General features: G+C 50.4%; 1 protein-coding gene across 1 annotated transcript in view; it reads right to left on the reverse strand.

Annotated features, from left to right (window-relative positions):
• csmd2 (CUB and Sushi multiple domains 2) overlaps positions 1-22,538 on the reverse strand; it is a 995,459-nt gene that overhangs the window by 284,923 nt on the left and 687,998 nt on the right. The window contains exons 34-36 of the mRNA XM_072502405.1: positions 11,576-11,680; positions 1,588-1,706; positions 1,072-1,141 (exon numbers count right to left, since the gene is read on the reverse strand). Coding sequence (XP_072358506.1) covers positions 1,072-1,141; positions 1,588-1,706; positions 11,576-11,680 — 294 coding nt within the window. The remainder of the gene's footprint in view (positions 1-1,071; positions 1,142-1,587; positions 1,707-11,575; positions 11,681-22,538) is intronic.

Consider the following 22,538-nt stretch of genomic DNA (forward strand, 5'->3'; position numbering starts at 1 on the left):
TGGAAGGAAGCCAAGCCCCCGGGTGTGGAGACCTGGATAAATGACATGGCAGGGTTTATAAAGTTGGAACGGATTAAGTTCGTTCTAAGGGGGTCGGCTCAAGGGTTCACCAGGCGGTGGCAACCGTTCGTCGAATACCTCACAGAAAGATAGAGGGAATGGAAAAGAAGAAGACAGCAGCAGCAACCCGGGGGGGGGGGGGGGGGGGGGGGAGGGGGGAGGAATCAGAAGGACTCTCAGGGATGTTATTGTATATGTATAGGTATTTGGTATATGTAATTGTATATTGGATTGTTGGATTGTATTTTTGGAGAGTATTTATCTTGGATAAGGCAGTTGCCATTTAGTTTTATTTTTGATTTTGTTCATATATTATTTATTTACTTGTTTAAAACTGGCCATTGTTCTTTATATTGTTTTATTGCTGTGTAAAGGAAACGCTATGTGCTGTTATGTTTGGCCAAAAAATCTTGAATAAAATATATTTTTAAAAACATTTTAAAAAATAAGCTATGGTCAAATTATAGTTCTATAGGTGGGGAAGGGCAGTCAACTAGAGTGCACTCATTCAACCAGGGAAAAAACCCACAAAGAAAGCATCATCCATGTCATCAAAACATCTCAAAATACTCAACAATCAACAGATTACTGTTAAAGTGCAATCACTGCAGCAAAGCACGAGAGCCAATTTGAGCACAGAAATGGAACACAAGCCAAAAATGAGCTGAATGCTCAGTTAAGCTCTTCTTAATTGAGTGAGAAATATGGAATAGCAGGTGCCAGTCCTTCTTCAGGTAATGCTGTGTGATTATTTCGGTGGACAATCCTGAATATTGCTTCTCATTATCTTTGTAATGTAACACTGAAGCAAAAGCTCAATATTGGGAATTGAACCAACAAATAATAGATTCAAAGACAAGAATGCTACTCAATAAGCCAAGTTCAAAGTTCTAGTGATAATTGGTACTCCTGAAGCAACTGGATTTCAGAAAATAAAGAGGCAAAGAGCAAACAACAAAATCAAGCATGAATACAATATATGCCATGGTGTAATTGTTGCTGGATTCATACCAATGCATAGTGGTGGTGGATAGTTCCATCGGCGCACTGTTCCAGGCATGCAAGAAATGTGCGAGTGTCCCTATAAGAATAAAAAAGGGTAAGTGATCTTTGTTCATTATTACTCATGTTATTATCCACTCCATAATCCCCCACTCCTGTGTGATGTTCTTTGCTTTCTGAATGAGGATGGCTTCGAAGTATAGTGTTTCACAAAGAACATCAAGCTAAGTTTTGAAGATCGCTAATTTATTTACACTACAATTAAACAGATTCGACTTGCTTGCTAAGATATAAAAGTTAACAGATTCACTAAAACTATGATTTTAATTACAGAGCTCCTGATAACATGACTATTCTCTATCTCGCCGAATAACCTTTTCCCTGAATCAAGAGTATCATGTGATCCATGTGTCTGTGCTTGATCGCCATCTAGTGGTTGGATGCAGTTCCAGTAAATTGTTAGCCCTTCATTATTCTTACAATATACTTATTGTCATCCTCTGTCTTACTGCATGAATGAATTACCTGCAACTGGTAACCTGGTTCACATCGAAAGGACACAACATCATTGATTAGATATCTCTCACCAGTCTTCACACTATTGGCAGGAACCAATGGTTCTGGACAACTGGTCAGCCCCACAGCTACAAAATAGAAAAAGAAAATAATTGTTGAAGGACATGTTTGGTCTAATAATGACAACAATATGAATTTATGGCACAGTTATCACAGCTTTAGTTCCAATTAGTTCTGTGATTCCATGTCATCTTTGTTGGTCTAGATCACAATGTATTTTGGTGGTGTAACAAGGGGGATGGAACGGTTCCCCACTTAAGCCTCACCCGTCGCTGGCAAAGCCAGCATTTGTTGTTCATCTTTAATGTCCTTGAACTGAGTGGCCTCCTAGACCATTAGAGGGAAGTTAAGTGCCAACCACATTGCTGTGGGACGGGAATCACATGTTGGCCAGAACAGATTAGAATTTCTTCCTGAAAGGGCATTCGTGAACAAGATGGTTTTTTTATGACAATTAATGATACCTTCATAGTCCCCATTACTGAAACTAGCTTTCAATTCCAGATCTTGAATTGAAAATTATAAATTAATTCAAATTCCACTAGCTGACATGGTGGAATTTGAACCCTTTTTCCTAAAGCATTAGCCCAGGTTGCTGGATTACTAGATCAATAACATTACCACTTCACTACCATCTCTTTTTAAAAAAACATTTCCAACTGAGGGGCCATTTAGTGTGGCCAATCCACCTATCCTGCACATTTTTGGGTTTTGGGGCTGATACCCAGGTAGACATGGGGAGAATGTGCAAACTCCGCACGAACAGTGACCCAGGGTCGGGATTGAACACAGGTCCTCAGCGCCGTGAGGCAGCAGTGCTAACCACTGCCACCCCTTTCCCTACCATGTCTGACCCCGATGAATCAGAGTTATAATGTCATTTTTGGACCTCCATATTGACTTAATTATTTTCACTGTCATTAGCTCCAACACGTTCTATGTAACCAGCATAATCGCAGTGCACATACTGTTATAATGAGGGGAGAGGGTTTGACAATCTGTTCTATTTCCTCCATTCATGGACTAATGGTAGACACTGAAGAATGTGATTGTGAGATGTAATGAAAAAAGGAAAATCAATTCAACTGTGGGGATGAAATAGTTTAATGAGTAAACGTTGTAGGTTTGCCATGATTGTAGACTTTGCAGGAATATTTTGCTTGATTATCATTTGTGTTACAACAGAGTTTCTTCCAAATTCTTTTTAACTCCTTCCATTTTCTTAATTTCCTTTTGCAACATGACTATTGGGAAGTCAAATATCAAAATACCATAATTTTTGAGATGCATGGGTTCAGGAAGCATTTGTAATTTCTGAGGAAACATAACATTAGTTGCAGTGTTGTGAGTGACGTTTTACAGATAAAAATTGGAGTTATAATGTCATTTTGGGACTATTGGCCACAATATAGTGGTTGAAGGCAAAGCAATGTCATCTCCCACCTGAAATGCTGCCAGCTGTCTCTCTCCGCATCACAACATATGTTACAGATACTTGGCAGAGAGTTTTATTCACATTGCTCCTCAGAGTATAGAAGATAAAATGAAATTCACCTCAGTAAAACACTGATAGTGGCAGCAAAGGAGAGGGTAAAGCAAGACAATAAAAACGACTCAACATTCTTTCAGAGCGGCAGGCAGTCCACCAGCAGGATATCGTAAACTAGCTAATCTTCTATGATTTTGGAACTCAGGCTATTATAAATACCGAACAATGATTCGGTTATTTTTAATCCACTTTTGAAACAAATATCTATTATTTCTCAACAAATTGATGGTCAGAAATTGAAAGAAGTAGAATTTGGTTTACATTAGGTGATTTTCAGTTTGTTTTTCCTTTAGAAAGGAGGGTTCTACTGGACACAGAAAACTCTCAGGGTTCTCAAGAGTCTGGGCAAATATAACGCAGAAGTACTGTACAGGCTACAGAGAATAGCCATGCCCTTCTGACGGACAAGTTTATTGGCAAGTGTGGGAAGAAAGGGAGTTCAGTTTTCTCTTCTGATTGATGCTCCATGCTCGCAGACCAAACTAAATGGAGGTGGATAGGGTTAAACAGCTGATATCTCTGACGGGCCCTGCTCGAGGATTGATTTGTTCAGGAATCTCAACCGTTGCTTTTATTTTTGGTTACATTTGTAATTAAAACTTGGATTTGAATGTTTACAGTTCACTTAAACTGTTTGTGACAACTTTAAAATATTCAGAGTTACTTCAGTTCCTTTTAGCGTAGATCTTTAAGAGTTGTCTTTTGTGTATGTCATTCACGTGCCCATGAATGTTGCCAACCACATCATTTATTTGAATCAATTAATAACTCGCGCAGGTTATCATGATGCAGTACTGGAGAAATTGCAGAGGTAGATGAAGTGAGGCCCTGGAGGTTACACCAAATACGGACAAGGAATGTGGCTTAATCTGCCCAGAGGCGACTGAAGGTTAATCAGTGAGCATGGCTGACTGCAAGACAGCACAGGATGCAGAGTACTGTTCGATTTTATGGAGGAAGAGGTTTAGGAGGGGAATGACACAAGCCTGGAAAAAAAATAACAATGGAGAAAGGTTTAATGAAGATTGGTGTTTTTGTGTGCGTGGGACTAAGTGGTTGTGATGATGAATATGCATCATGATGGGTATGAGGTCTGAAACTGAGCTTAAAGTTGAACACAGCATTGAGAAGGTTCACTTGGGTTCAGCATTAATGGACAGCTGTAAAGGGGATGGAATCAACGGCAAGGGCGCAGAGCTTATACCCTGTGCCCGAGGCAGTGGAAGGAGGAACGTCAGCGAAAGAAGCCCCAAAACAAAGTGAAAGGAAACTCAATGTTGAGACATAAGAGGATGGAACACGACAGCAAAGTAGACAGCGTAACATAAGAATTGGGTACGAAGAGGCCCTCTAGAGAATCTCAGAGTGGAATCTCAGGAATTACCCGAGTGGTGCAGAGCATTTTGTTTATCGGGGTTAATCATAGAATAATAGAATTTACAGTGCAGAAGGAGGCCATTCGGCCCATCGAGTCTGCACCGGCTCTTGGAAAGAGCACTCTACCCAAGATCCACACCTCCACCCTATCCCCATAACCCAGCAACCCCACCCAACACTAAGGGCAATTTTGGACACAAAGGTCAATTTATCATGGCCAATCCACCTAACCTGCACATCTTTGGACTGTGGGAGGAAACCGGAGCACCCGGAGGAAACCCACGCACACACAGGGAGGATGTGCAGGCTCTACAGCCGGAATCGAACCTGGGACCCTGGAGCTGTGAAGCAATTGTGCTATCCACAATGCTACCGTGCTGCCCTCAAGGAGATTCCTTGATTGTTTGAATATTTTCTGAATACTTATCCACTCAATGCTGTACCCTTAGGAACATTAGCACCCATGAAATGTTCTGTGCTCTGATAAGTTGATAAGTTTGAACATGCTGCCTCTGTACCTTATTTGATGTGTCAGCGGATAGCTGATTAGCTGTGATCTCTTGGGTGCGCCTAGACCGGAAAAAAAACCAGGGCTGGATTCTCCACTCCCTCGCGCTGAAATTGCGGCCAGTGCAGGGGCGGAGAATCCATGTTCCTGCAAGAAATCGGGACCGGCGCCGGTTTACCTATTCTGCGGGCCCCGAAAAGCGACGTACCTGGGCCCATTGCCAGAGGCCCGCTCAGCTATTCTCTGCCCCTGACCGCCCGAAGTCCCGACGGCATGGAAATCATGTGCTCCAGCCAGTCGGGAAACTAGTGTGGCGGCTGCGGACTCCGATCGGAGGCCAGGGGGGCCTTATAGGCGGCCGTGGAATGTTTGTGCGGGGCTTGAGGGTTGGGCGCGCGGCCGATAGGGTCTTTTTTGGGTCTAGCTCTGTGGTCCGAGTCCACCATGGAGCACGGCGCGGCCGCTGGAGGCTGCCGCTGTGTACATGTGCGGCCTCCGACCTGGGAGTGCGAGGGCCCGTAACTGCAGCAAAAGCTGCGAGATATACTGCAGGTCTTTGCTAGCCCACTGCAGGGCAATGAATTTGTGTCCCTTTGATGCCAGTTTTCTGGCATTAAACTCTACCGTTTTGATGCTGGCGTTGGGACATAGTCCCAATAATGGATAATCCAACCCGCTATGTCCGGTTTTAGGCCCGTTTAGCGGGGTGTTTCTCAGTGGCTGCAGCACCAAGAAACACTCCCCTATTCAATGGCATTTGGCTGTTTTTGGCCTTGGGGATTTTCTCTCCACTGAGGCCACACTTAGAGGCAGTTCCTGCTGGCGAGCCCAGCAGGAGAGGCTCCTCGCAGATCAGGGCACCATTTTGAAAGTTTGCTCTTATCTCTCCCCACCCCCATTCAGCCTCCTCAGTTTTCGACCACCTCTCGTCCCAGCAACCTTGGGGAGGCCCCCATGAAAACCACTTCACCTCCCCTCCATCTGGTAAGGGTCCCCCAGCCACAATTCCTGGCAGTGCCAATGCAGTGTCCCTGCCATGACAGTGCCTCCTGGCACTGTCATGGTTCCTGGATGGCACTCCCTGGGTGCCAGGCTGGCAGTGCCAAAGTTTCCGGGTGTCAGAGGTAGTCCCAGAGTGCCACCCTACCCTGTCCCTGACCACCCTGGGGTCTCTAATGGCCTGGGAGACCCCCCCAGGTTCCATTACAACTGGTCCATGTTTGTGAAAACTAGTACTGAACAGTGCCCTGGCGAGGTCGCCCAGGCTGGTCGTTAGGTCCTGGGCACTGGGAGACTCCCGCGAACGCATATTTAAATTAACATAACGGTCCATTTAAATATGCAAATCTGCATTTGCTCATCCACTGATGGCGAGATCCAGATCGCGATGTCTTGGGAGATTTCGTTAAATTTCGTGAGCTGTTTTGAGCATCACAAATCTCACGCCGCTCTCAAGGTTCAATTGCCTCATTCCGACACCAAGTAGGGTGCGGCGAGGCTGTTAAATTGCGCCCAGGGTGTGTTGTGAAACTAGAAATGTGGAATTTTAATGTGTGCCAATTTGAAGAGCTTTCCACAGGTAGGCCTGCTCTTCAGCCCAAAATAGCTGGAATAGCATTGTAGCAGCCCGTTTCTGATAAGCCAAGTTAATGTCAACACTGTGGTGAGTGTGATATGTGAATAGGCATTTAATCAAAGCGCAGGGGGTCACGTTCACCAGCTGCAGAGCCAGCAAGAGCATTGCCTTCTTTGGAGAAGGGACATCAAATTATGTTCTGTGGAAGGATCATATGGACTCAAAAATGTACGTGTTTCTCTACCCACAGATGCGGCCGGACCGGCTGAGTTTATCCAGCATTTTCTGACTTTCTTTTCAGATTTCCAGGACGGGATTCTGCAATAATGGGCCTATGTCCCCACGCCGGTGTGAAACCGGTGGCAACCACTCCGGTGTCACCGGCTCCTGAAAGTGAGTAATTCTCCACTTTCTCGGGGGCTGGGTTGACACCAGAGTGGTTCCCGCAGCTCCAGCCGGCGCTGAAGGGCCAGCACAAGTTCGCGTATACGCGGAACGGCCGGTGTATTTCCACGCATGCGCAGAACGGCCGACATATTTCCGCGCATGCGCAGGGGTTCCCTTCTTCGCGCTGGCCCCCGGGCAATATGTCGGAGCCCTACAGGGGCCCGGCGCGGAGGAAAGAAGGCCTCCACGGAACCAGCCCGCCCGCAGATCGGTAGGCCCCGATCGCGGGCCAGGCCACCGTGGGGGCCCCCCCGGGGTCAGATCCCCCCCCCACCTGACAACCCCCGCACACTTACCTGCCAGGTCTCTACGTGTGTGAGGTGAGTAATTCACTCCGGCGGGACTGGGCAACACTTGACGGCCACTCGGCCCATCGGGCCCGGAGAATCGCCAGAGGGGCTGCCGTCAACGGCCCCCGACCAGCGTGGCCGGAATCCCGCTGATCCCGAAAAAACGGCGCCGGAGAATAGGGAAGCCGGCGGCGGGCTGGGATTCGCGCTTCCCTCTGGGGATTCTCCGACCCGGCCCCAGTATCCACTGTGTTTTGCTTTTATACCAAATTAAGTGACTCTCTGACACATAAGTGGCCAACTGAGGGCCTCCCCTCGGATCAAGGATCTTTGGGGCCTGAAATACCACCCTCTGAGCCTTTGAGTAGTTGAAATTAATAGTCCACTTATAAAGTGATTGATATGTGATCAATCCACCAGCTTTCATTACTGTGGATTGTGGTGTGACTTTTTTGGAAAATGCAAGGGTCACAAGGCTTCCAATTTTGTACATCACAACTTGAATGTGTACCTTACTGAGGTTTGTTTATGTATATGTTGGACTTTAACCTGGTGTTGTAAGACTTCGTACTGTGCTCACCCCAGTCCAACGCCGGCATCTCCACATTATGTATATGATGCAATGGAAGGGCTGTAAATATATGAGGAATTGGCAGCAGCAAGCTGTAAATGTGGAACAGATGGACATGCAACATTTTGCAGCACACAGCCTTTGGCCATCTATCCAACACATGGTGTCCTGTCAGTTAGTCTTACAGTGACAAATTCCTTAAAGTGCCTTTTACTCTCCTGCATCTGTTCTCAGAGCTTACAGGTAGCGTGCTCATCAATAAGTGTGGTCACCACTGCTTCCAGCAATCGTGCAGCGTTTTCCTGTCAAGTGTTACTGCGCACCACCCCGCACCAACCCCTGCACCCCTCACAACATGGAGCACAATCACTCTGCCAACCATCCACCAGGAAAGTGTATCACATCAACCCTCTATTCACGCCGTCATTTTGAATTGTGGGTATTGTACCACATCAACCCTCTATTCACACCGTCATTTTGATTTCTGTTTCACACTTCCTCCCATTCATCAATTTGGGCAAAGGCTGAAAATGTAATACTTGTCTTGAAGCCTTATAAAAGCTGAAATTCTCCGTCCTGCCAGACTCGTTTTCTGGCCTGGCCCGCCCCTGCCGGCAGCGGGATCCTCTGACCCGGCAGCCGGCCAAAGTGTTTTCCCATTGTGGGAAATCGGCAGGTGTGTGTGTGCTGCCGGCCAAGCGGAGGATTCCGCCCAATATTTGCCTCCAAATATAGTAACTTACTTTTAGGTCTGCACAAAACTTTAAATCTGAGTCGTTAGTAGACTTTGCTCATTCCAATTTTGTGTAACTGTCAGTTGAATGCCAGAAGTGTAGGAAGAACTTCTGTTAATTATTCAAATAAATAACCACAAAAATTGGATTTAATTACCTTTGTGTGCTGTATGCTATCCTTGGTCAGATGACCAACCAGTCACTCCTATCAAATTTGACTGGTCTTGCAAGTTGAAGCTCAGTTATCCTACTTGCTCTCTGAATAAAACTCACAATTTAAGACCAATTAGTACTTAATTTAGGAAAAACTCTTAAAATCATGATAACCATTGGGAAGGGGAAATTTTCACTCCATAACATATAATGGATTGAAATTCTGGTGTGGTGAGGACAGTGTAACAATGTTCCCAAATGCACTGCCTAGCCCCTTGAGAATGGATCGGATGGTGCCATTTTGAAAATGTAACTGTATCATCTTTTCTATTTGTGCACGCATGCACATATGTAACTGTGAGAAGCAAAGCAGAAAATACTGGACAATCTCAGCAGGTCGGACAGTATCTGTGGAGTGAGAAGGGACCGAACGTTTTGAATCTGGATGACTCTTTGTCAAACTGTGGGATTGGATTTAATGATAAGAATCTGGGGCAAAATTCTCCGGAAACGGCACGATGTCCACCGACTGGCGCCCAAAACGGAATGCTCCGCATCTTTGGGGGCCGAGCCCCAACCTTGAGGGGCTAGGTCGGCGCCGGACAAATTTCCGCCCCGCCAGCTGGCGGAAAAGGCCTTTGGTGCCCCGCCAGCTGGCGCGGAAATTACATCTCCGGGCGGCGCATGCGCGGGAGCGTCAGCGGCCGCTGACAGCTTCCCACGCATGCGCAGTAGAGGGAGTCTCTTCTGCCTCCGCCATGGTGGAGACCGTGGCGGAGGCGGAAGGGAAAGAGTGCCCCCACGGCACAGGCCCGCCCGCAGATCGGTGGGCCCCGATCGCGGGCCAGGCCACCGTGGTGGCACCCCCTGGGGCCAGATTGCCCCGCGCCCCCCCCAGGACCCCGGAGCCCGCCCGCGTCGCCTTGTCCCGCCGGTAAGGTAGGTGGTTTAATTTACGCCGGCGGGACAGGCATTTTAGCGGCGGGACTTCGGCCCATCCGGGCCGGAGAATCGAGCGGGGGGGGGGGGGGCCCGCCAACCGACGCGGCGCGATTCCAGCCCCCGCCGAATCTCCGGTGCCGGAGACTTCGGCAACCGGAGGGGGCGGGATTCACGCCAGCCCCCGGCGATTCTCCGACCTGGCGGGGGGTCGGTGAATCTCGCCCCGATGCGCGTTTCAAATAGTCCAAACTTCCAAATTTGAGAATCAAAACTTGGGCTCCCAAACTTGTAGGTCAAATTCAGATTTAGACTTCACCTGATGTGTTCAAATCCATAGTCTCCAACTTTGCTCATTTGTATTGTAAACCATGAACTGTGAGGAAACCAAGGCAACATTCATCAAATCTGCATCTGTCTTTTTCACTTGTCAATCTGCTTGTTCTAATAGCATGTGCCATCGAAAATTTCTGTACTTCCAAAACCATTTTCATCTCATTACTTTTCTAACTTAATAAAATAATAATGAATTTATTCAGCACATGCAGTTTGAATAATGAGGAGAGGTCAATCCTGAAAGTTGTCCTGTTCAAAATATGAATGGCAGCGCACCTCCAGGAATACATTTGCTTAAGGATGCAGCTTGTGTGTAACGCTCAGCAGTTATTCCTGAATGTTTATTTAAAGGTCATTTAAATCCAGGAGGCCACGTTGTTCATGAATGAGAATGAGAATCTGCCACAATTGTCAACAGTGCCATTCATTTTATATTGTGCATGCAACAAATGTCATAGCCAACATTTATCAAGGAGCTTAGAATAGAAGAGAATCCATAGAATCCCTACAGTACAGAAGGAGACAAAGTGGCCCATCGATTGTCCACCAACCTTCTGAAAGAATACCCTACCTAGGTCCACTCCCCAGCCCTATTCCCCGTAATCCCACCTGACGGGGGCTGGTTTAGCACAGTGGGCTAAACAGCTGGCTTGTAATGCAGAACAAGGCCAACAGAACGGGTTCAATTCCTGTACCAGCCTCCCGGAATGTGGTGACTAGGGGCTTTTCCCAATAACTTCATTGGAGCCTACTTGTGACAATAAGCGATTATTATTATTATTATTAACCTGCACATCTTTGGTCACTAAGGGACAAATTAGCATGGTCAATCCACGTAACCTGCACATCTTTGGGACTGTGGGAGGAAACCAGAGCACCCGGAGGAAACACACACAGACACGGGGAGAACGTGCAAACACCACACAGACAGTGCGTCCTTGGTGCTGTGAGGCAGCAGTGCTAACCACTGTGCCGTTTGTGAAATTTGAGCAAACATCAGAGTAAATGCATGAGAGAAAATCATTTTCATTTCAGAACAGGTTATCTTTCTGTAATGTAATAACAGTGAGACGGTTTCAAGTTTGTTGGCATCAGACAGCAAGAAATGTAAAGAAGAAAAACCAGGAGTTCTTCTATAAAAACCAGCAGCAAGCTCATAAACACCACTAAATCCAGTGCTTGGTCTATGAACCAGGCTTTGACAACTGAAAATCTTTATAGACAACAAAATGCACAGCAAACAAACAATGGAGGGTAGCAACAAGTTGCAGGGTAGCAACAAGGCATGGGGTAGCGAAACGGTACAGCCAGCCACCAAGGCTGAAAAGAGCCCATAAGGTAAATCAAGAAGGACCAAGTGTCATCATGTTTAAGATTTTCAAATATCCATGCCTGGTGTTTGGTTTGTGTGCTTTCTTTTTTTGTTTAAGTTTTCAGCACCCACTGATAATTCTTACTTTTATATTCCAGATGGAACCCAGCTGCAGAAACACTGATGTCAGAGTAAAAATGCAAATACAGTTGATTGGAGCTGCTGTTCAACAAAGCGGGGACTGTGGTACCTGTAAGACATGAATCAGAGAAAAGAATAAGGAGAGATCATCAGGCCTGTTAGCAGGTTGCTTCACTGTAGGCATTACAATCTGAACCTGAAGTAAATTTAACAAATTGCTATCACAGCAAATGTGTTGGTTCTGGTAGAGAGCTCATGTGATGCTTAGACAGAGATCAATTATAACTTGCCCATTTCATAGCCGAGGCCAATTCAAAATCCTTTTTAATAGAAAACGATTTACGCTAATTTAACTACAAAAGTTGGCTTTGGCTACTTGTACACCTCAAACAATCTGCTTCACTGATTCAGACATTTAAATGTATTGGTATCCACTTGGAAGCATGTGAATCAATATCTTTCTAAATAAGCATCAAACAGAACATAGAACATACAGTGCAGAATGAGGCCATGAGGCCCATCGAGTCTGCACCGACCCACTTGAGCCCTCACTTCCACCCTATCCCCGTAATCAAATAACTCTTTCTAACCTTTTTGGTCACTAAGGGCAATTTAGCATGGCCAATTCACCTAACCTGCACGTCTTTGGACTGTGGGAGGAAACCGGAACAGCCGGAGGAAACCCACGCAGACACGGGGAGAACGTGCAAACTCCGCGCAGACAGTGATCCAGCGGGGAATCGAACCTGGGACCCTGGCGCTGTGAAGCCACAGGGCTATTCACTTGTGCTACCGTGCTGCCCTCTAATAATTTAGTAACAGGCTGCCACAGCATGGCTACACAACTGGGCAAAGGGTTGCACCAATGATCCTCTTTGCATCATTTTCAGATCATGCCATCTAGTTGGAGTCTAAAGCAGAGGATAGGAATTTCCCCCATGAGGTGGGGAAGGAAGTGGTGAGAGGAAAAGGAAAAAATTGGCAGATGCTGAATCAGCCAGAATTGATTTTGCAGTGCCCCAGCTGCAGAAATACAGGCATAATTCAATGCTCTTCGCCAAGACAGGTTTGGTGACAAGGGAGCATTTAATCAGTTGAGAGGGTGGCAGCTGGGGACCCCACTACTTCCTACCTCTGCCCTGTAGCGGGAAGACCTACTCAGTCAATGTCCACTGAAGGCCATTTTAATGCCCACTTGGTACTCCAGTTTCCTCCCACAGTCTCCCACAGGGGAGAGTGAAAAACAGCGCGAGAGGAGAGACAGCCGGGACATTGAAAACAGCGCGAGAGGCGAGAGAGCCGGGAGAGTGAAAACAGCGCGAGAGGAGAGACAGCCGGGACATTGAAAACAACGCGAGAGGAGAGAGAGCTGGGACATTGAAAACAGCGCGAGAGGAGAGACAGTTGGGAGAGTGAAAACAGCGCGAGAGGAGAGACAGTCGGGACATTGAAAACAATGCGAGAGGAGAGACAGCCGGGACATTGAAAACAGCGCGAGAGGAGAGACAGTCGGGAGAGTGAAAACAGCGTGAGAGGAGAGAGAGCCGGGAGAGTGTAAACAGCGCGAGGAGAGAGAGAGAGACAGTCGGGAGAGTGAAAACAGCGCGAGAGGAGAGACAGCCGGGAGAGAGACAACAGCGCGAGAGGAGAGACAGCCGGGGGAGTGAAAACAGCGCAAGGAGAGAGACAGACAGCTGGGAGAGTGAAAACAGCGCAAGAGGAGAGAGAGCCGGGGGAGAGAAAACAGCGCGAGAGGAGAGACAGCCGGGGGAGTGAAAACAGCACGAGAGGAGAGACAGCCGGGAGAGTGAAAACAGCGCGAGAGGAGGGACAGTTGGGAGAGTGAAAAACAGTGCGAGAGGAAAGACAGCCGGGACATTGAAAACAGCGCGAGAGGAGAGAGAGCCGGGAGAGAGAAAACAGCGCGAGAGGAGAGACAGTCGGGACATTGAAAACAGCGCGAGAGGAGAGACAGCCGGGACATTGAAAACAGCGCGAGAGGAGAGACAGCCGGGACAGTGAAAACAGCGCGAGAGGAGAGACAGCCGGGAGAGTGAAAACAGCGCGAGAGGAGGGACAGTTGGGAGAGTGAAAAACAGTGCGAGAGGAAAGACAGCCGGGACATTGAAAACAGCGCGAGAGGAGAGAGAGCCGGGAGAGAGAAAACAGCGCGAGAGGAGAGACAGTCGGGACATTGAAAACAGCACAAGAGGAGAGACAGCCGGGAGAGTGAAAACAGCGCGAGAGGAGAGAGAGCCGGGAGAGAGAAAACAGCGCGAGAGGAGAGACAGTCGGGAGAGTGAAAACAGCGAGAGAGGACAGTCGGGACATTGGAAACAGCGCGAGAGGAGAGACAGTCGGGACATTGGAAACAGCGCGAGAGGAGAAACGGTCGGGAGAGAGAAAACAGCGCGAGAGGAGAGACAGTCGGGAGAGTGAAAACAGCGAGAGAGGACAGTCGGGACATTGGAAACAGCGCGAGAGGAGAGACAGCCGGGACATTGGAAACAACGCGAGAGGAGAGAGAGCCAGGAGAGTGAAAACAGCGCGAGAGGAGAGAGAGCCGGGAGAGAGAAAACAGCGCGAGAGGAGAGACAGTCAGGACATTGAAAACAGCGCGAGAGGAGAGACAGCCAGGGGAGAGAAAACAGCGAGAGAGGAGAGACAGTCAGGAGAGTGAAAACAGCGTGAGAGGAGAAACAGTCGGGAGAGTGAAAACAGCGCGAGAGGAGAGACAGTCGGGAGAGTGAAAACAGCGCGAGAGGAGAGACAGCCGGGGGAGAGAAAACAGCGCGAGAGGAGAGAGAGCCGGGAGAGTGAAAACAGCGAGAGAGGAGAGACAGCCGGGACATTGATAACAGCGCGAGAGGAGAGACAGCCGGGGAGTGAAAACAGCGCGAGAGGAGAGACAGCCGGGAGAGAGAAAACAGCGCGAGAGGGGGGACAGTCGGGAGAGTGAAAACAGCGTGAGAGGAGAGACAGCCGGGATATTGAAAACAGCGAGAGAGGAGAGACAGTCGGGAGAGTGAAAACAGCGCGAGAGGAGAGACAGCCGGGAGAGAGAAAACAGCGCGAGAGGGGGGACAGTCGGGAGAGTGAAAACAGCGCGAGAGGAGAGACAGCCGGGAGAGTGAAAACAGCGCGAGAGGAGAGACAGCCGGGACATTGAAAACAGCACGAGAGGAGAGACAACCGGGAGAGTGAAAACAGCGCGAGAGGAGAGGCAGCCGGGACATTGGAAACAGCGCGAGAGGAGAGAGAGCTGGGAGAGTGAAAACAGCGCGAGAGGAGAGAGAGCCGGGAGAGTGAAAACAGCGCGAGAGGAGAGACAGTCGGGAGAGTGAAAACAGCGCGGGAGGAGAGACAGCCGGGAGAGAGAAAACAGTGCGAGAGGAGAGACAGCCGGGAGAGAGAAAACAGTGCGAGAGGAGAGACAGCCGGGAGAGAGAAAACAGCGCGAGAGGAGAGACAGCCGGGAGAGAGAAAACAGCACGAGAGGAGAGACAGTCGGGAGAGTGAAAACAGCGAGAGAGGACAGTCGGGACATTGGAAACAGCGCGAGAGGAGAGACAGTCGGGACATTGGAAACAGCGCGAGAGGAGAAACGGTCGGGAGAGAGAAAACAGCGCGAGAGGAGAGACAGTCGGGAGAGTGAAAACAGCGAGAGAGGACAGTCGGGACATTGGAAACAGCGCGAGAGGAGAGACAGCCGGGACATTGGAAACAACGCGAGAGGAGAGAGAGCCAGGAGAGTGAAAACAGCGCGAGAGGAGAGAGAGCCGGGAGAGAGAAAACAGCGCGAGAGGAGAGACAGTCAGGACATTGAAAACAGCGCGAGAGGAGAGACAGCCAGGGGAGAGAAAACAGCGAGAGAGGAGAGACAGTCAGGAGAGTGAAAACAGCGTGAGAGGAGAAACAGTCGGGAGAGTGAAAACAGCGCGAGAGGAGAGACAGTCGGGAGAGTGAAAACAGCGCGAGAGGAGAGACAGCCGGGGGAGAGAAAACAGCGCGAGAGGAGAGACAGCCGGGAGAGTGAAAACAGCGAGAGAGGAGAGACAGCCGGGACATTGATAACAGCGCGAGAGGAGAGACAGCCGGGGAGTGAAAACAGCGCGAGAGGAGAGACAGCCGGGAGAGAGAAAACAGCGCGAGAGGGGGGACAGTCGGGAGAGTGAAAACAGCGTGAGAGGAGAGACAGCCGGGATATTGAAAACAGCGAGAGAGGAGAGACAGTCGGGAGAGTGAAAACAGCGCGAGAGGAGAGACAGCCGGGAGAGAGAAAACAGCGCGAGAGGGGGGACAGTCGGGAGAGTGAAAACAGCGCGAGAGGAGAGACAGCCGGGAGAGTGAAAACAGCGCGAGAGGAGAGACAGCCGGGACATTGAAAACAGCACGAGAGGAGAGACAACCGGGAGAGTGAAAACAGCGCGAGAGGAGAGGCAGCCGGGACATTGGAAACAGCGCGAGAGGAGAGAGAGCTGGGAGAGTGAAAACAGCGCGAGAGGAGAGAGAGCCGGGAGAGTGAAAACAGCGCGAGAGGAGAGACAGTCGGGAGAGTGAAAACAGCGCGGGAGGAGAGACAGCCGGGAGAGAGAAAACAGTGCGAGAGGAGAGACAGCCGGGAGAGAGAAAACAGTGCGAGAGGAGAGACAGCCGGGAGAGAGAAAACAGTGCGAGAGGAGAGACAGCTGGAAGACGCAGTGATTGCTGGTTAAGTGTTTTATATTTACCTGTATTTAAGTTGGGCGGTTGCTAAACCCGAGACACTACACTTTTAGTGTCCCCCACCCTTCCACCTCCCCTAACCTAAGGGTGTGAGTGAATATCAGGTAAGCTCTTTCTTTCTTTTTCTTGTTTTTACCGCAAGTTATCTAGGGGGAATGGCAGGGAAGGCTGTGCAATGTTCCTCCTGCAGAATGTTTAAGGTGGGGGACGCCATCAGTGTCCCTGCTGATTTCATCTGTGGGACGTGCACCCATCTCCAGCTCCTCGGAAACCGCGTTTGGGAACTGGAGCTCGAGCTGGATGAACTTCGGATCATTCGGGAGGCAGAGGTGGTCATAGATAGAAGCTTCAGGGATGTAGTTACTCCGAAGAATTAAGATAGATGGGTGACGTTGAGAGACGCTGGGAGGAAGCAGTCAGTACAGGGATCCCCTGTGGTCGTTCCCCTTAGTTACAAGTATACCGCTTTGGATACTGGTGGGGGGGGGGGATTTACCAGGAGTAAGCCACGGTGACTTGATCTCCAGCACTGAGTCCGTCCCTGTGGCTCAGAAGGAAAGGGAGGAGAGCAGGAGAGCAATAGTTATTGGGGACTCGATATTTAGAGGGACAGAAAGACGGTTCTGTGGCAACGAAAGAGACTCACGGATGGTATGTTGCCTCCCGGGTGCCAGGGTCCGTGACGTCACGGACCGTGTTTTCAGAATCCTTAAGGGGAGGGGGAACAGTCATAAGTCATGGTACACATCGGTACCAACGACATAGTTAAGAGCAGGGACAGGGATTTAAAACAGGAATTTAGGGAGCTAGGGTGGAAGCTGAGAGCCAGGACAAACCATGTTGTCATCTCTGGTTTGTTGCCGGTGCCACGTGCTAGCGAGCTGGGGAACAGGAAGAGAGTGCAGATAAACACATGGCTGCAGGGATGGTGTAGGAGGGAGGGTTTCAGTTACGTGGATAATTGGAGCACATTCTGGGGAAAGTGGGACCTGTACAGGCAGGAAGGTGGGTTGACGTGTGTCTACTTTAATGCAAGGAGCATCCGGACGGAATAAGGTAGGTAAACTTGGAGCGTGGATTGGTACTTGGGACAACGATGTTGTGGCCATTATGGAGGCATGGTTACAACAGGGACAGGAATGGTTGTTGGAAGTTCTGGGGTATAGATGTTTCAGTAAGAGTAGGGAAGGTGGTAAAAGAGGTGGAGGAGTAGCATTGTTAATCAAGGATAGTTTAACGGCAGACTTCCGGGTGCGGCTATGCAGAGCTTGGTCGCATGTTCGGTAGCTCCCGCTTGGAACGGACTATTGGGCTCTTTTACAGGGCCCCCACGGCATTTTTCCGACATTTCCCGGTGTGGGAAGAAGACTGCAACATTCCCCCGACAGTGTCCCCTAGGAATGGTATGTCTCTTGGTTACCAGACCCGGCAGAAACAGTAAAAGATTTGTCTGTAACTGCAGGATAAACAGAGCCTCTTCCAGCAGGCAGGCGGGGGAAGGGCAAGTTTAAAGGCTGCAAGCTGACGGGAGGGCCTTTATTAAAGGTGAATTCTAGCAGCAGAGGGAACAACTGTGAAAAGATCTACCAAGGCCACTGAAGAAGCGGGGACGAGGCTTCCGGTGGCGGCCATGGAGGAGTAGTTCGCGCATTCGGCAGCTCCCATCTGGAACGGACTCCCAGACCTTTTTCAGGAGCTTCCACAGACTTTTTGGGGCAGATTGGTGAAGCGAACACTGCCAAAAGGATTCCCTCTCGAGACTTCCAGTTGCGGCTATGCGGAGCTAAGTCGCACATTCGGCGGCTCCAGCAAAAACGGACTTTTGGGCTCTTTTCAGGGCCTCCAAGGGCACTTTTTCGACATTTCCCGGTGTGGGAAGGAGTTAATAATAGCTCCCCGTCAGTATATGGCTTTAACTGGGAGCGGGGCGACAAAAAAGGTGGTGGACCCGAAGAAGGGAGGAACGAAAGACAAAATGGCGGCGGGTGGAGACCAGGCAGCGTGGAGGCAGTGGGCAGAGGAGCAACAGGAGGGTATCCAGCGCTGCCTCAGAGAGATTAAAACGGACCTGCTAGAGCCGATGAAGGCTTCTATTGATAAGCTGCTGGAGACACAGACTGCCCAGGGGGTGGTGATCCGAGAGGCTCGACAAAAGATCTCTGACAATGAGGACGTGATCTTAGGCCTGGCGGTAAAGGTGGAGGCGCACGAGGCGCTCCACAAGAAAAGGCAGGAGCGGTTCGAGGAGATGGTGAATCGGTCGAGGTTATGCTCCAGGAGACACACCTGAAGGTGGCAGACCAGGTAAGACTGAGGAAAGGGTGGGTAGGTCAGGTGTTTCACTCGGGGCTAGATGCCAAAAATTGAGGGGTGGCGATCTTGGTGGGAAAGAAGGTGTCATTCGAGGCGTCGAGCATTGTGGCAGATAATGGCAGTAGGTACATAATGGTAAATGGTAAGTTGCAGGGAGAGAGGGTGGTACTGGTCAATGTGTATGCTCCGAACTGGGACGATGCGGGTTTTATGCGGCGTATGTTGGGTCGGATCCCAGACTTGGAAGTGGGGGGCCTGATAACGGGGGGAGACTTTAACACGGTGTTGGATCCGGCACTGGATCGGTCCAGGTCTAGGACGGGTAGGAAACCGGCGGCGGCTAGAGTGTTGAGGGGATTTATGGACCAAATGGGAGGTGTGGACCCTTGGAGATTTGCAAGGCCGGGGGCTAGGGAATTTTCATTCTTCTCAGATGTCCATAAGGCTTATTCTCGAATCAACTTTTTCATTTTGAGTAGGGCGCTGATAGCGAGAGTAGAGGATACCGAGTATTCGGTAATAGCCATTTTGGACCACGCCCCGCATTGGGTGGACTTGGAGATGGGGAGGAGAGGTACCAGCGCCCGCTGTGGCGTTTGGAGGTGGGGCTGTTGGCGGATGAGGAGGTGAGCAAGCGGGTCCGAGGAAGTATAGAGAGGTACTTGGAGACCAACGACAACGGGGAGGTCTGAGTGGGGATGGTATGGGAGGCACTGAAGGCGGTGGTGAGGGGAGAGCTGATCTCCATTAGGGCCCACAATGAGTGGAGGGAGCGGGGGGAGAAGGAGAGGCTGGTGGGGGAGAAGGTGAGGGTAGACAGGAGGTATGCGGAAGAGCCTGAGGAAGGATTGTTGAGGAAGAGGCGCAGCCTCCAGGCCAAATTCGACCTGGTGACAACCAGGAAGGCGGAGGTGCAGTGGAGGAAGGCCCAGGGGGCGGTCTACGAGTATGGGGAAAAGGCAAGCCGGATGCTGGCGCATCAGCTTCGGAAGCGGGACGCAGTTAGGGAGATCGGGGGAGTTAAGGACGGGGAGGGAGCGTGGTGCGGGGTGGGGTTGGCATCAATGGGGTCTTCAGGGACTTCTACGAGGAATTGTACCGATCCGAGCCCCCACGGGAGGAGGGAGGAATGGGCCATTTCCTGGACCAATTGAGGTTTCCAAAGGTGGAAGAGGGACTGGTGGCGGGACTGGGGGCCCCGATTGGGTTGGAGGAGCTGATCAAAGGGATAGGAAGCATGCAGGCGGGGAAGGCACCGGGGCCGGACGGTTTCCCGGTCGAGTTCTATAAAAAATATATGGACCTGTTGGGCCCGCTGTTAGTTAGGGCCTTTAATGAGGCAAGGAGTGGGGGTGGGGGGGGGCTTTACCCCCGACAATATCCCAGGCACTGATCTCCTTGATCCTGAAGCGGGACAAGGATCCCCTGTAATGTGGGTCTTACAGACCGATTTCCTTGCTAAATGTAGATGCCAAGGTGCTGGCCAAGGTCTTAGCCACGAGGATTGAGGATTGTGTGCTGCAGATCATCCATGAAGACCAGACGGGGTTTGTGAAGGGGAGACAGTTGAACGCGAATGTGCGGAGGCTTTTGAACGTTATCATGATGCCGGCGAGGGAGGGGGAGGCGGAGATAGTGGTGGCGATGGACGCTGAGAAAGCCTTCGATAGGGTAGAGTGGGGGTACCTGTGGGAGGTGCTGAAGATGTTGGGGTTTGAGGAGGGGTTTGTCAGGTGGGTTAGGCTGTTGTATGAGGTCCCGATGGCGAGTGTGGACACAAATAGGAGGAGGTCCGAGTACTTTCGGTTGCACCGGGGGACGAGACAGGGGTCCCCCCTGCTCTTTGCACTGGCGATTGAACCCCTGGCTGTGGCACTGAGAGAGTCGAGGAACTGGAGGGGGTTGGTGCGGGGTGGGGAGGAGCATAGGGTGTTGCTTTATGCGGACGACCTGCTGCTGTATGTGGCGGACCCGGTGGGAGGAATGCCAGACGTAATGAGGATCCTTAGGGAATTCGGTGACTTTTCGGGGTACAAGCTCAATACGGGGAAGAGCGAGCTGTTCGTAGTTCAGCTAGGGGACCAGGAGAGGGGGATTGGCGAGCTCCCACTAAAAAGGGTGGAGAGGAGCTTCAGACATTTCGGGGTCCAGGTGGCCCGGAGCTGGGGGGCCCTGCATAGGTTTAACTTTACAAGGCTGGTGGAGCAAATGGAGGAGGAGTTCAAGAGGTGGGACACGTTGCCGCTGTCCTTGGCGGGTAGGGTGCAGTCAATCAAAATGAAGGTGCTCCCAAGGTTTTTCTTCCTGTTCCAGTGCCTCCCCGTGTTTATCCCGAAGGCTTTTTTCAGGCGGGTTAACAGGAGTATAATGGGGTTTGTGTGGGCGCGAGGGACTCCGAGGGTGAGAAGGGTGTTCCTGGAGCGGAATAGAGATAGGGGGGGCTGGCGCTGCCCAGCCTCTGTGGGTACTACTGGGCCGCCAATGCGACGATGGTGCGCAAGTGGGTGATGGAAGGGGAGGGGGCTGCATGGAAGAGGCTGGAGACGGCGTCCTGTGTGGATACGAGTCTGGGGGCGCTGGCAACGGCGCCGCTGCCGCTCCCTCCAAGGAGGTATACCACGAGCCCGGTGGTGGTGGCGGCCCTCAAAACTTGGGGGCAGTGGAGGCGGCATAGGGGGAAAGTTGGGGCCTCGGCGTGGACCCCATTACGGGGGAACCACCGGTTCGCCCCAGGAAGAACAGGTGGAGGGTTTTCGGGGTGGCACAGGGCAGGGATACGAAAGTTGGGGGACATGTTTGTGGACGGGAAGTTCGCCAGCTTGGGTGAGCTGGAGGAGAAGTACGGGCTCCCCCCCGGGGAACACCTTCAGGTACTTACAGGTAAGGGCATTTGCCAGACGGCAGGTGATAGAATTCCTGCGGCTACTGCCACACACAATACAGGACAGGGTGCTCTCGGGGGGATGTGTGGGAGTGGGGAAGATCTCGGAAACTTACCAGGTGATGCAGGAGGAGGAGGAGGCCTCAGTGGTGGAGTTGAAAGGTAAGTGGGAAGAGGAGTTGGGGGAGGAGATCGAGGAGGGGACGTGGGCAGGTGCCCTAGGGAGGGTGAATTCTTCCTCATCGTGCGCGAGGCTCAGTCTCACACAGTTTAAGGTGCTGCACAGGGCACACATGACCGGGACAAGGATGAGCTAGTTCTATGGGGGTGAGGATAGGTGTGTTAGGTGCTCAGGGAGCTCAGCAAATCACACCCATATGTTCTGGGCATGCCCAGCGCTGGAGGAATTTTGGAAGGGCGTAGCGAGGACGGTGTCGAGGGTGGTAGGATCCAGTGTCAGACCGGGCTGGGGGCTCGCAATATTTGGGGTGACAGAGGAGCCGGGAGTGCAGGAGGCGAAAGAGGCCAGAATTCTGGCCTTTGCGTCCCTGATAGCCCGGCGAAGGATTCTCCTTCAGTGGAAAGATGCGAGGCCCCCAAGCGTGGAATCCTGGATCAGTGATATGGCAGGGTTCATTAAATTGGAGAGGGTGAAATTCGCCTTGAGAGGATCGGTACCAGGGTTCTTTAGGCGATGGCAACCGTTCTTAGACTTTCTGGCAGAACGATAGACATTGGTCAATGGCAGCAGCAGCTCGGGCTGCGGGGATTTATTTTACTTTTGTTTATGTTATTTACACTGGAGGGTCTGAGGGGGTGTATACACCTGTTGTGTTAAGTCGGGGTGTTAATGTTAATTTATTATTTATGTACAGGGGGGAGGGGTTTGGGGGGTTGCTTTTTTAGATTGTGTTTTGTACTTAACCCTGTTGGGTTCTTTTTTCTTTCTCATTTTGTTATTGATATTTTATGAAAACCTTTAATAAAAATTATTTTAAAGGATAGTTTAACGGCTGCAGAAAGGCAGTTCGAGGGGGATCTGCCTGCT

Source organism: Scyliorhinus torazame, chromosome 1 (assembly GCF_047496885.1).
Source record: "Scyliorhinus torazame isolate Kashiwa2021f chromosome 1, sScyTor2.1, whole genome shotgun sequence".
In the NCBI taxonomy this organism is placed as follows: Eukaryota; Metazoa; Chordata; class Chondrichthyes; order Carcharhiniformes; family Scyliorhinidae; genus Scyliorhinus; species Scyliorhinus torazame.